General features: G+C 36.9%; 3 protein-coding genes across 4 annotated transcripts; 2 read left to right on the top strand and 1 right to left on the bottom strand.

Annotated features, from left to right (window-relative positions):
• Positions 1-113: 113 nt before the first annotated feature.
• Positions 114-2,625, top strand: LOC9321000. 2 transcript variants are annotated; one of them, XM_021030783.1, is made up of 6 exons: positions 114-293; positions 377-828; positions 915-1,064; positions 1,152-1,392; positions 1,473-1,973; positions 2,049-2,625. In XM_021030783.1, exons 2-6 carry the CDS (start codon positions 439-441, stop codon positions 2,441-2,443), a joined length of 1,677 nt encoding a protein of 558 aa, XP_020886442.1. In that variant the 5' UTR covers positions 114-293; positions 377-438; the 3' UTR covers positions 2,444-2,625. The 2 variants fall into 2 exon arrangements, with proteins under 2 accessions (XP_020886442.1, XP_020886441.1); XM_021030782.1 differs by having other exon boundaries at positions 114-828.
• Positions 2,626-2,743: 118 nt separating this feature from the next.
• Positions 2,744-5,250, top strand: LOC9318864. Its single transcript, XM_002884887.2, is given in 3 exon segments — positions 2,744-4,380; positions 4,545-4,933; positions 4,935-5,250. Coding segments are annotated over 3 exon segments (1,518 nt in total). The 5' UTR covers positions 2,744-3,338; the 3' UTR covers positions 5,022-5,250.
• A 13-nt stretch (positions 5,251-5,263) lies between these two features.
• On the bottom strand, positions 5,264-7,015 carry LOC9320999 (protein Iojap, chloroplastic). Its single transcript, XM_002882751.2, has 5 exons — positions 6,656-7,015; positions 6,281-6,407; positions 6,032-6,170; positions 5,855-5,943; positions 5,264-5,768 (listed from the first exon to the last, which is right to left on the bottom strand). The coding sequence occupies exons 1-5, from the start codon at positions 6,866-6,868 to the stop codon at positions 5,647-5,649; spliced, it is 690 nt and encodes a 229-aa protein (XP_002882797.1). The 5' UTR covers positions 6,869-7,015; the 3' UTR covers positions 5,264-5,646.
• Positions 7,016-13,023: the final 6,008 nt, after the last annotated feature.

Below are 13,023 nucleotides of genomic sequence, written 5' to 3'. Positions count from 1 at the left end.
TCGAACTTTCAATTGGGTGAGAAAATAAAAATTTAACTTCCGTTTCATGGGTATATAGACAGAGGTCAAAGATCGGGCTTTATCTGGCCAAATACGATAGTTCTAGGGGGGGAAAAGACCGTTTTTCCTCCATGCTCCATTGAACTAACACAGGGACTTATGGCTGCGGCTCTTTCACTGCTTCAAGTCTTCAACTACAATTTCCACAGTTGAAGAGAAACCACATCCTTCGAATTCAAGTTTTGGGTATTGAGTAATTTCATCGTGAGAATTCAAGGAACATTTTTTCTCCGGTCAGTATGTGGCACTGGTAGTGTTCGTCTCTCGGATCAAATTTTCGAATTACTCTTCCTTAGTTTTCTGATTACTTGTGTAGATTTGATTACCCATTAACCAGAAACAAAAAAGGCTTGATTTTGTGATTACTCTGGCGTAACAATGCATCAGTATGGGTCAACGGGTCAACACTGCGAGTTCACGGCGGCGTCTTACTTCTCCTGGCCGACTTCAAGCAGGCTGAGCAACGCGGCGGAGGAAAGAGCTAACTATTTCTCAAACTTGCAGAAAGAGGAGGAGGAGGATGAGGAGGTTTCTCCTGAACCAGCTTCCACAGACCCTAAAGGGCAACGAGCCACTACTTTGCTTGAGCTCATGACTATAAGAGCTTTCCACAGCAAGATCTTGCGTTGTTATAGTCTTGGAACAGCTATAGGGTTCAGGATCCGGAGAGGGGTTCTTACTGATATCCCGGCGATTATTGTCTTTGTGTCTCGGAAAGTGCATAAGCAATGGCTAAGTCCTCTTCAGTGTCTTCCTACTGCTCTTGAGGTATATTGAATTCAAAACTTTGATTGATGGGATTGGAATGGACGTTGTGTGATTGGTGAATGTGTGATTTGGGGTTTGAAAATCAGGGAGCAGGAGGGATTTGGTGTGATGTGGATGTGGTGGAGTTTTCTTATTTTGGAGAACCTGATCATCAGCCCACACCTAAACAAACATTCACTACTGACATTGTTGATCATCTCCAAGGTTCTGACCCTTTCATTGGATCAGGCTCTCAGGTATAATCATTCATTGTATCTGGTGTAATGAAAATGATTGCAAAGTCGATAACTTTGTGTTGTGTAATTACTGCTAAACTCAATCAGGTGGCAAGCCAAGAGACTTGTGGGACTTTGGGGGCAATAGTGAGGAGTCAGACTGGAAGTAGACAAGTTGGTTTTGTGACTAACCGCCATGTTGCTGTCAACTTAGATTACCCGAGCCAGAAGATGTTTCATCCTCTCCCTCCTGCCCTCGGTCCCGGTGTCTATCTTGGAGCAGTTGAGAGAGCCACTTCCTTCATCACAGACGATCTCTGGTTTGGCATTTTTGCTGGCACCAATCCAGGTTTAGAAACATCATAGTTTTTGAGTTTTAGCATCGAAGAAGTAGCAACCTCCCGCAATAACTTTTAACTTATTTTGCAGAGACGTTTGTGAGAGCAGATGGTGCATTCATCCCCTTTGCAGACGACTATGACTTGTCACGAGTTACAACGTCTGTCAAAGGTGGAGTTGGAGAGATTGGTGAGGTCAAAGCCATAGAGTTGCAGTCTCCAGTTGGCAGTTTAGTGGGTAAACAGGTGGTGAAAGTCGGGAGAAGCTCTGGTTTGACTACTGGAACTGTGCTGGCTTACGCGCTGGAGTACAATGACGAGAAAGGAGTCTGCTTCCTCACTGATTTTCTTGTTGTTGGGGAGAACCATCGCAGTCCATTTGATCTTGAGGGAGACAGCGGAAGCCTTATAGTGATGAAAGGAGAAGAGAAGGCAAGACCCATTGGGATCATATGGGGAGGCACTGGAAGCCGCGGGAGGCTGAAACTGAAGGTGGGGGAGTGTCCAGAGAGCTGGACCACTGGTGTAGATCTGGGGAGGCTTCTTACACATCTTCAGCTTGATCTCATCACCACCGATGAAGGGTTAAAAGGTAATACTTGTTGTTTTTGTTGTTGTTGTTCAGAGACTTGAGCATATAAAAGAACAAGACTTTATACTTGTTCAGCGGCAGTGCAAGAACAACGAGCGGCCTCAACAACGGGGATGAGCTCAATGGTTGCAGACTCGTCACCTCCATATGTGAATCTCAAGAAAGGGAAGAGAAACCCGGAAGAGAAGGTAGAGGCATCATTAGGACCTCTTCAGGTCCAACACATTGATCTTGAAGAGAGAATAGAAACAAAAGGAGGTGCTCCAAGTGTAGAACACCAGTTCATGCCAACCTTCAGCGGTCAATGTTCCGCATCTGCTTGGCCTGAAACTGCTAGAGAGGATCTTGCTGTCGGCCTTACAAATGGTAGCTGCGATGGGGATTTATGTGTTGGACTGCGTTTAGGGGACGATGGAGCTAAACGCAGACGCACTCAAGTGACCAAGGAAAGAATGAGACCAGCCGAATAGATAAAAAGCTAACCAACTTAAAGTTTGTCTTGCTCTTTACCCACACTTCCACTGAGAGAAAGAGACTGAGTTTGTTTTGCTTCAGTTGGATTCGGTTACCATTCTCGTTTATTCTGGTTGTCCAATTCCATTTATCATTGATGTCCCAGAGTGAAATGAAAGTTGAAATAAAAATTGGGTCATTATGTAAGAAATAAAATTAGGCTTGAGTGGCTTCAAATAGTTTTTGAAATTGAGGAACAGAGTCGCAGATTCATGAAAGCTTTGATTTAAAAAAAAAAAAACTCTCTTGACAAATCAAATCCCACAGAGAGAGATTGGTTAAAAGCTAATCTTTGGTCTTACTTTTGTCGTTCCCTGCGCTTAAATCTGGTGAAGCATACTTGTCCTAAAGGAGACATCCCCTACTACTTTGGTCTGTTTAGGCGACGGTCAATTTTGATTCCTCTTTTATTTCATACTGATTCGCCTCCATGGCTTCTCTTCGATTCCCCTTATAGGGTTTCCGTATTACTTATCGTCTCGTGATCGAAAGTTTCTGTCTTTTTTGTGGGTATCTTGCAGCAAAGAGGGTTCTGATTCCATTCCGTCGCTTCATTGCAATCGATTCTGTGTCTGCAACTCTGATACACAAATTCTTCAATTTCTCTGTTTGCTGTGAAAATGATTGATTGATGAGTATGAGGCGTTACAAGATTTCCTTCTTCAGTGAATCTCTTTGTTGATGTTACATCGCTCCCATAGAGATTACCAATTTCTCTATTGGACAATCGGACCTTAAAGAGGGGAGTCACATGAGTTCTTCTGCTTAGCTACGCTTCCATCTTCGACAATGTTCAACCTTTAAGCTTGTACCAATTGCTGATTGCTTTTCCGGAATTCGGTGTATAGTTTGATGGCAGGAAATGGAATGCATACACTGGGTCGTGTCAAGGTTTCTGATTTAGCTCCCAGTGAAGGTCTACCTTCTGATTCTTACAAGTTAGCAGTGACTACATTGTCTCAGTCTCTGGCACAGTACTCTGCAGCCATCATTCAGTTTCCTCCTAGCGATGGAGCCCTCCTTAGATCCGGTCTTGATTCTGCTCGGCTCTATTTTCACCAGAGAGATTCATATCCAGCCACTAATAATATGATCCACACAAATGATTCACAAGAATGGTGCAAGACTTCTGGCTACTATGCAGATCCTCAGTCGTGGCAAGAGAGTTACGAGTATAGACCCGGTTTGACCCCTACCGAGCCAACCAATTCTATAGATTTCCCTCCAGCTGGTTTGCCTGATATCTTTGCTTTACTAGGAAAAGCTGCTCGTGTAGTTCTTGATGCCATTGGTTTCTATTTGAACTTGAGAAGCTGTCCATTTACTGAGATTCTCGATAATGTCCCTTTGAGGAATGGTGAGATATCGTCCTCTGTGTTATCTGTTTGCTGTTATGCTAGGCCGTCATTTCATGGAGCACAGCACCATACCCTAACAGAAGACGAGCAGCTTATCCTGTATGCAGACCATGATCACCAACTTGACAAGAGTCTGATCTCATTTGTGAAATCAGATAAGGCGGGGTTCCACATCAGGGACATGCACGGGCAATGGATTTTGGTTGATGTGGATCTTGGTCCTCAAGAGGCTGTTGTGTACCCAGGGCTAGCTCTTTACCAGGCTACAGCTGGGTATGTGAGTCCCGCAGTGCACAGAACCGATTTAAACAGTCTGCAAGGAAGTATAGAAGGGAGGTTCTCCTTGGCCTTCAAACTCATGCCAAAATCAATGACCAATCTGAGTTGCTCGGAGATGAGAGCCGCAGGTCATGGTGTTGAAGCTCAGTTTCAGCTCCCGGTTTCAGTCGATGATTTCATGCAGAGATCTCACTCAAATGATGAACTCTTTAACAGACAGACTTTGCAAAGCTTCAGCATCCCTCAATCCCAGGATGGTAAACAAGTTTACTGTTTTCAGTCTTAACGCTTAATTGCCATATTTGTTCTTTCATAGCATTTAAAAGGATTCAGATTGAAGATAATCGTAGTTCATAGTTCATGTGGTGTTAAGGTACTCCTTAGAAGTTTTGATTAACAGTAGATCCTTCCTTTGTTACAGGATCAATGAAACAGCTGAAAAAGCGGAGGAAGAGCGATTCTAGATGCAAACCACTACCACCTTCAAAGCGGCTGAGGTTAGAAGCACAGAGAGTTCTCAAGGAACGAGTTCAGGAAATTGCAGATAAAAAAGGAATCAAACTAAGATTCTGCAATCTCAAGGAGTGTGAGAATAACCACAATGTAATGAACAGCCCTTGTGCGAATATAAGAAGGGAGATCGGGTGGCCACACGGAGTTCCATTTGTTCATCCTCACGACCTACCCAATAAAGCTAAAATCGGTTTCCTTGAGACATATGAGCCAGGATGGTCCGAAACACATGACATGGAGCTCAGTCTATCTGAAACCGCTCAGGGAAACCAACATGTGACTAACTGTAACCAATCATTCACCCAATAGCATTCCTTTTCCTTTCGCTGAGCTCGATCCCGAGGTTACGCGTTCATTTCTTCGATTGCAGGAGATGCGAAGATGAGAGTTCCAGTTTTGGTCTCTTGTTTGCCTTGACAGTTCAGGTCAGCAGGTTTCAGTGTCAATGGTTGCACATGCTGTGTATGATGAGACGAGATAGAGCTGTCTGAATGACTCTTAATATTTGACTCATTGTACATTGTTTCTTTGTATAATATACAAGTAAAGAATGTTCCAGGATTCTTATCTATGCACAAAAACCATCCCATATGGTCATTCAGTGATTTTGATAACTGACATTTGAGTTCTTTTGATTGGATATCGACTGAAAAATACTCTAAAAGTACAGAAATTATGTTGCTGTGAAAGCAAATGAGATGAGAATCTTGGTCAGTGTATGTTCCATAACATGAAGAATCATCCTAAAGCATACATTACATAAAGCCGGAACACAGTTTGGTCTAACTCTATCCAACAAAAAAACTAGAAACATGTCCGAGAGCTCCTGATATTGTTGGACCATCAACCCCTCAAGCCGAGAGCCGTGTAAACCACCAGAGCATTGCATGGACAAACAAAATTAAAAATCGACAGCCTTCTTGTGTCGTGACTCTAGCCAGTGAAGAGAATCAACAGACTTCTTCCAAACTGTTACTTTTTTGTGTTTTGGAACAGACTGTCTCATCATATCAGCTACTTGGTGGTGACTGATCCTCAAAGGGAAGTTCAATTTGCATAGCATTCCCGTAAAAGTCTTCCAAGTTATAGAATGTCCTTTGCGGAGGTAAGAATAAATGGATCACAACATCACCTGAAAGTATATCAATCGACATATAACTGTCATTATTCAACTGACACATTGGACTAGGCAGGATAACAATGCAAAAAGAAACTCACCAAAATCTAACAATGTCCACGAATTTGGCTTTACATCTCCGTTAGCAACCTTACCATACTTCTTCTCAGCCAGGTCTCTCATCCTAGATCTGCATCCGCGGTTCATGATGAGAAAGTAAGTTAGATGTTTTTGCAAGTGCGAGTGGAATAGATGAGCAATTCTAAATAGTTCTCTACCCGATTGCATCGATTTGGGGGCGGGAAAACGCAGTGGCAATGATGAAAAACCGAGTCCAGTAGACAAGAGGCTTCACAAAGAGGACCTTAATGTCTCCAGCTTTCACATCACTCGCAACTTTAGCCAATTCAACAGCAACTGCAGCAAATGTGGATAACAAGATCAACATCAATATCAATATTTCATTCTCCATTACTAAAGCCAAATAAGTCGGAAATATACTGCAAATGAATAAAGCTTTGGCTTACATGCTAAACTTTCAGCGTCATCATCAACCTCAGCTGTTGGAGACTTAATATCATTGCTCCTAAAAACAACCTTCCCATATTTGTTGAACAAGTCGTCGAACATCTCATCGGTATCTTCACTCACATTCTGCAAAACGCAGTGTCATTAACTCATCTTCCAAATCATAACAGAGTCAAACCAACTATACTCAGGACTTGTAGCAAATATTAAGGATGTGAAAATAAAATTTGAAACTCCAGCCATAAAAGTTGTAATCTTTCTTAGCAATCAACCAACTTAAGCATTACTTAATTCATACTACCAAATTACTTCCTACAATTAATTACTCTGGAAATTGCAAGACAAAATCGAAAACGGTGAGAGTTTGATCGTACCGAGAGAAACCCATCTTCCGCTTCCTTTCCCACAGCGAGTCTGCGTGATTTACTGACAGAAGTCAAAATTCTGCCTCTGGATAGTCGCCAACAGCAATTATAAGCTCTGTTGTTGAGGCATGACAATGAAGAAGAAGTTTTTCTGGGTATTAGAGACGATATAGCTGGTAATCGAAAATCTCCGGCGACGGTGAGACCGGTGGAAGATGCCATTAATCTCGCTGGTAAGCAGAGTTCGACAGTTTCGAAAACTCTAGTCGCCGTCGTTGAGAAGCGGATAAGATACAGTTCTAAAACCCTTCGCTTTTTTCCTGATTAACTTAGTGATTGAATATTTGTCTTAATTTAATACACACATCGTATCATGGGCTTATTTCTTATTTTCGGTTTGGGCCTCCAATGGGCCTGTTCAAGGATCCATAAACATGCAGTCAACCAACTTCTATAATTCCGTAGCCGAATGTTCTCTATTTTAAAAAATTGAGCTAACTTGATTGGTTGGTTTTATCAGGCAAGATTGTTGAGAATGAAATAAATGAGATATGAAATTATCGAAAAGATAATACTAGAAATGAGGGTGGACCACTAAAAGCATACTTACTAGAGTTCCCAAATTGGCATTGATCATTAATCATATACTGTACATACATATAAAAAAAAAAATGTCGCATTCTATGATGAGTACATAACACAGAGGGCCAAAAAACTCAAATGTCACAGTCTCACATAGGTCATAATCCCACGGAATCAATCGATATAATTTATGAAAAAGAGAGGTAGCTAGTAGCCTACACAGACACACACATGTCTCTGCCTGCATATATACTTTTATAAATAATTTATATGAAGCAAACAAGTTTGGTTGGGGAAGTGTGATGAATTGGACAAGTTTGTGTAATTATAGAGCTAGAGAGGGACATTGCAAATAATACAACCGCACATCTACCTTCCTGTCAACATTTTTATTATTAATATCTCGATCCACCTTTTTTTTTTTTTGGTTTTTGGGGTACCATTTATTTTTCTGTTCATTACAATTCTGACATTTTCTTTTGTTATATTACATCTATTCAAACACACACAAATTTTCAAAGATATTGACATAAATCCACGGAAAAATGTGGTGCAATGGAATTGGAGAGGAAGAGCCATTCATTTTTTTGCCGACCCCTTTTTTCTCTCTACACATTTTCATGCATTCTCTTTTAAAGTTGACAGTGAATTCACGTCTTCTCATGGTCTCACATTTCTTTTTTTTTTAATTTCAATTCTGAATATTATATAATGAATATCCATATTTTTTATTGAGAAAAGAGAAAGACCTATCGATTTCACTTGTTTTCTGTTTATATGTGTAGTGGGTGGGAGGGTGAGGTTGATTCCTTATCTTCACCCAAAGATTTTATATGTTAATCAATCTTGGCAGCTAATTAACACACTAATTAATCAATTTAAATATGACACCTTAGTCAAAATTGGAGCTATCGACAGGGGATAAATACGATCATATTTAACATGAAAAGAGAGATTAGTTGTGGCATCTGATTCCAAAATGAAACGTTAACGTGGAGATAGGTCAGAAGGATTAGGTGAATGTATATGAGTGAGTAAACATATAATAGAGGTCTTTCTTTTATTTTATACGTTAATATTATTGTTTTATGAGTCCTCGATAATTACGGCTCCTCCGCCTCGATCTACAAATTGCCTTGGATCCACGTAACGTGTAAGACTTGAAAATTCGTATGAGTTTTTGCTGCTCTACTCAATTATCATCACTTTATCAGATAGATTAGGTGGGTCCACGGGGTGGTGCATGAAATCAAGTGCAACGGTCAAAAAAATCGTGTGAAATATATTTATATGGAGAGAAGGTAAATTAACAATGAGGTGCGAGAAGGAGTGGAAATTAAAGTCTTTTGTTTAGAGTGTTTCCGATAGAAGTAATGAGATGTTTGAATGTTGACAATGAGCTCGATTGATCTATATATCAACTTCCCTTCCCCCACCAAAATCTTCCATTTAATTAAATTAATACCCGCATAAATTCCATCTTTGAATACCACCGTTGCTTTTAATTCTTGTAATAATATATTTTGACAAAATTGATTATCAATTCCCTTATACTAATTGGTTGTTGTCAAGTTACATTGGTTTGTTAGATGAGGTTTAAATTGTTTTCTCTAAAACATTGGATATACTTCACATCTGCAAAATAATTTGAGGTTCGATCACACAAGATGGATTAAACTATATATCGGTGGAAGTTTGTTTTAAAAAGATGCGTTCTGAAATCTAAACTCGAGAGAGGAATCCATCATGGAAGTAGTAGAAAAGTTAACACACATTATTGAGGGTTATGGATTATAATGACACATTGCTCCACTTTTTCCAATACATGTGATGCCATCTCGAGCCGTATCCAATTCTTTGCTCAACCAACTTTTCTGATGCATTGCTTTCACGTATTTTACGTATATCGATATATCTATATACTACCATACATATATGAAATGTCCATATTCTCTACTTTAATATATACACAACTACTTTAACATGTATCAAGCAAATATATGGTAGATGATCTTACGAAACACTACAAAATATATTATGAATATAGGGATGATGAAAACGAGATTCCCTCGAGAAAAGAATATAAAAGTTTGTTATGTATACAAAATGTTAGAGGTGCGATTATGTGTTTTGTGTGACATTGAGATTCTCTCATTATGGTGAGCGGTTGAGATGATGTGGGAAAACAATAGATCAACGACTTTTTAAGTTTCAACTAAAGAAAAAGAAAGAAAAGAAACTACTTTTATCAACTCAATGGAGTCATGCCTTTGCCCTCAAAAGCAGGCACGCCAAAACCATCACCTACATTTATATTCTTACTTCTTCGTTTATTTTCTTGCAAACCAAAAATCAATTTTAGTACTATTTGATATATCTTTCATGATTTCCTCACTGCACACCTTCTGTTAAAGTTAAAGAAATCAAATCATACGTTGAAATATGAACGGAAGTACATTGTCAAGAAAATAAAATAAAGTTATATAAGAATATTATTCAAGAAAGTCTTATTTTTCTTAAGTTTGATGATGCCTTTGCAATGCTTACAAAAATTCAATAGATATACAGCTCGAAAATGAATTATTCAGTGTTAAACAGAAGAAAGAAACTTAAACCTTAATGTAAGCTAAAAAAAATGAGATGGTGAGCATGTGGATAGCATTAGAACACTTTTGTTGCCCCAAAGTTCAAGTAGCTCAGACGTGAGACTCATTCAAATGATCTTTTTATATTCCGATGGTTATGCAAATTTTATAGTTTAATCCCACGGGATATCTCGACTAATTCTGATTCTTTAATCATAGATTTTAGAATGAGCCTAGACTTTTTCTATTAGGCAACTTGTATTTTGTTTTTATTTATACATTTTAGTTGTCAGCGAAAAATAAAGAAATGATAATTGTACGATGTCAGATCGACCCAAACAATAAGAAAATGTATATATATAATACAACCAAGCGTTAATATAGTGATAAAGATAAATGTCTGAAAAGCATATGATGCAAAAGGCATGCTCATCTTAATGCGTTTGCTATGCTAACCTCGTGATTCTATGCCTCTCTTCGTGCTCTAGCATTTCCAAGATAACTTAGTTTATCTGGCATTGGCTTTTATATATAAATATGATAGTGTCCGACTAATATTATTTAACTTTAAAGTGTAATAATTTGACATTATAGTTTGATTATATTTGATCGTCAAAGAAACAAGGTGTACACATGCATTAACAAAGCCAAGCTGTAACCTTCTATAAATAGTTATGAAAATTATAGGTTGAAAATAAGGTACGTACGTAGCAAAAAACAAAAAAAAGAAGCGAAATACCTAATGTTAACCTGAATTGAAGCTTTTGTTGATCTTATAGTTTTAACATAAATCTTACGAAAACATTAATGTTGACAAAGAAAAACATATGTAGCTTTGACATACGGTGCAAGCAAGCATTATTATCATAATGTCTGTATTTTTTTTTTGGTAAGAATCATAATGTCTGTATTATGTTACTACAATATATTTTCGAGTTAAAGCAACTAGATTCCTCAAAATTAATAATCATGCTTAGACGGATAAACACAAAATTTATCAAATAAAGTATTACTACAAAACATAGGTAAAAAAAAAATGTGGAGAACCACTACATTAGTACCCAACTTAAATTATCCATCTTGACGAAGTGTAGGACAAAGCTAACACTTCCTTCTGAATTCTGATAAGAAAAATAGAGAAAAACATTTATAAACAAGTAACGAAACAAAAAGTTTGACAAAATAAGGTTAAAAACAAAATAAAGAACGTCATCAGTCAATTTTTTTATTAGAGATTGTGTAAGTAAGTATACGCCAAACTAACAAGAGACTAAGTTAGTTTTTTATTAATGTGGTAATGACACTAGTCGTAATAAGGAAGAGAGGTTTGTGTGGACACGTGGCACGATGTTAGTTCAACAGACGTGGCAACGAGAACCGTGAAAAAGTAACTGACAAAAAACATTAAAAAAAAAGATATAAAATAAAATACAAAAATTAGAAAAGAGGTAAAGAAGCAGCGGTGGGTACACCGTACCTTTCTCAACGGCTTGCAATATTTTTTACTTTTTTAATTTCTCGTTTTAAATTAAAAATAAATAGGGGGAATACTGCCAAGCTGGCAGTACACACGTGCCCATGCGACCCTCGTATCCCGGCAACTCCATCACACGTGGACCATAAGGCCCCAGACCCTTAAGATTTTGTCTGTTTTGCCACGTGGCATTGTCAGTGACCGTCTCTGCCTCTTTTTTACGGATTCTCCCCGTTGGAATCTTACGGCCTTTGTCCTCGTCTCTCCTCAACGGATAAGCCAAGCCTCTCCTCTCGTTTTTTTTCCTTTTTTTTTTTGTTTCTGTTAATAAAAAAATCATTTGTTGATTCAAATCATGCATGCAAAGCAATTAATAATAGAGTTATTCCCAATTCACTACAGAAGATAGATACATTTGATAATGGCATGTATATTTGTGATTTGATCTTATTTTCAAAAGGATATGGCAATTAATAATTTAAGATAGTCACAAGACTTAGAAGTCTTGTCACATGAGCCACCTCTATTGTAGTACCATTATTTTTTGGAAAAATCATTTACAGCTACGCCAACATATCACCACACATGCAGATTATTTTAATGTCTCGCTAACTACACGAACTATTGGTATTACATACGGATATCCCCGAACTATCATCGGTTATGTGTACAACACCATAACCATCATTTTCAGATAATATAAATGTCTTGTTAACTATACGAAATATTTCTTTTTTTGTCAACTACACGAAGTATTTTCCATCAATTTTTTTTAAAAAAGAAATTAAAAAATAAAAAATAACTAAAAAGTAAATATTATACTATTATAAATTATATATATATATATATTAACTTTTAATGCATTATACTTTTAAGTTAAATTAATTTAACTAATTTAATATTTATTATATTAAATTGTTAAAAATTTAAAATAGTCACTTAGTTAAATTATACATCACTATAAATTAAATAAAACTATATAATATATCAATGTAAATTATATATACCATAACCATCATTTCCAGATAATATAAATATATTGTTAACTACACGAAATATTTCCATCATTTTTTTAAAACTAAATTACAAAATGAAAAAATAACTAAAAGTAAATAATACACTATTGTTAATTATATATATGCATTATAACTTTTAAAGTTTAAATTCTACATATGCAGTATCCCTTATAATTTTAAGTTAAATTAATTAACTAATTCTTAATGCACACATATGTTTTATATGAAATTAATTTAACTAATTTTTTAAAAGTGTCACTTACTTAAATTATACATGTTCATTATAGGTTTAAGTTAATTAACAAATTTTTAATAAACACATATATTTTTTATGGAACTAGTATAGTCTTTATTACATTAAAATTTTAAAGTTAGAATAGTTATAATGTACATATATAATTTATATTATATAGTTTTATTTAACTTATTAGTTTTTAAAAAAATTGATGAAAATACTTCAAGTAGTTGACAAAAAAAGAAATATTTCGTGTAGTTAACAAGGCATTTATATTATTTGGAAATGATGGTTATGGTGTTGCACACATAACCGATAATAGTTCGGGGTATGTAATATCAATAGTTCGTGTAGTTAGCGAAACATTAAAATAGTCTGCATGTGTAGTGATGTGTTGGCGTATAGTTCGTGTAGTTGGCAATGATTTTTTTGCCGTTTATACATTCGCATTTACGTATGTGTACAATGAATCTTTTTACGTATGT

Source organism: Arabidopsis lyrata, assembly GCF_000004255.2.
Source record: "Arabidopsis lyrata subsp. lyrata unplaced genomic scaffold ARALYscaffold_3, whole genome shotgun sequence".
Lineage (NCBI taxonomy): Eukaryota > Viridiplantae > Streptophyta > Magnoliopsida > Brassicales > Brassicaceae > Arabidopsis > Arabidopsis lyrata.
Note: the sequence above shows the minus strand (reverse complement) of the source record. Positions and strands in the feature narration are given on the sequence as shown.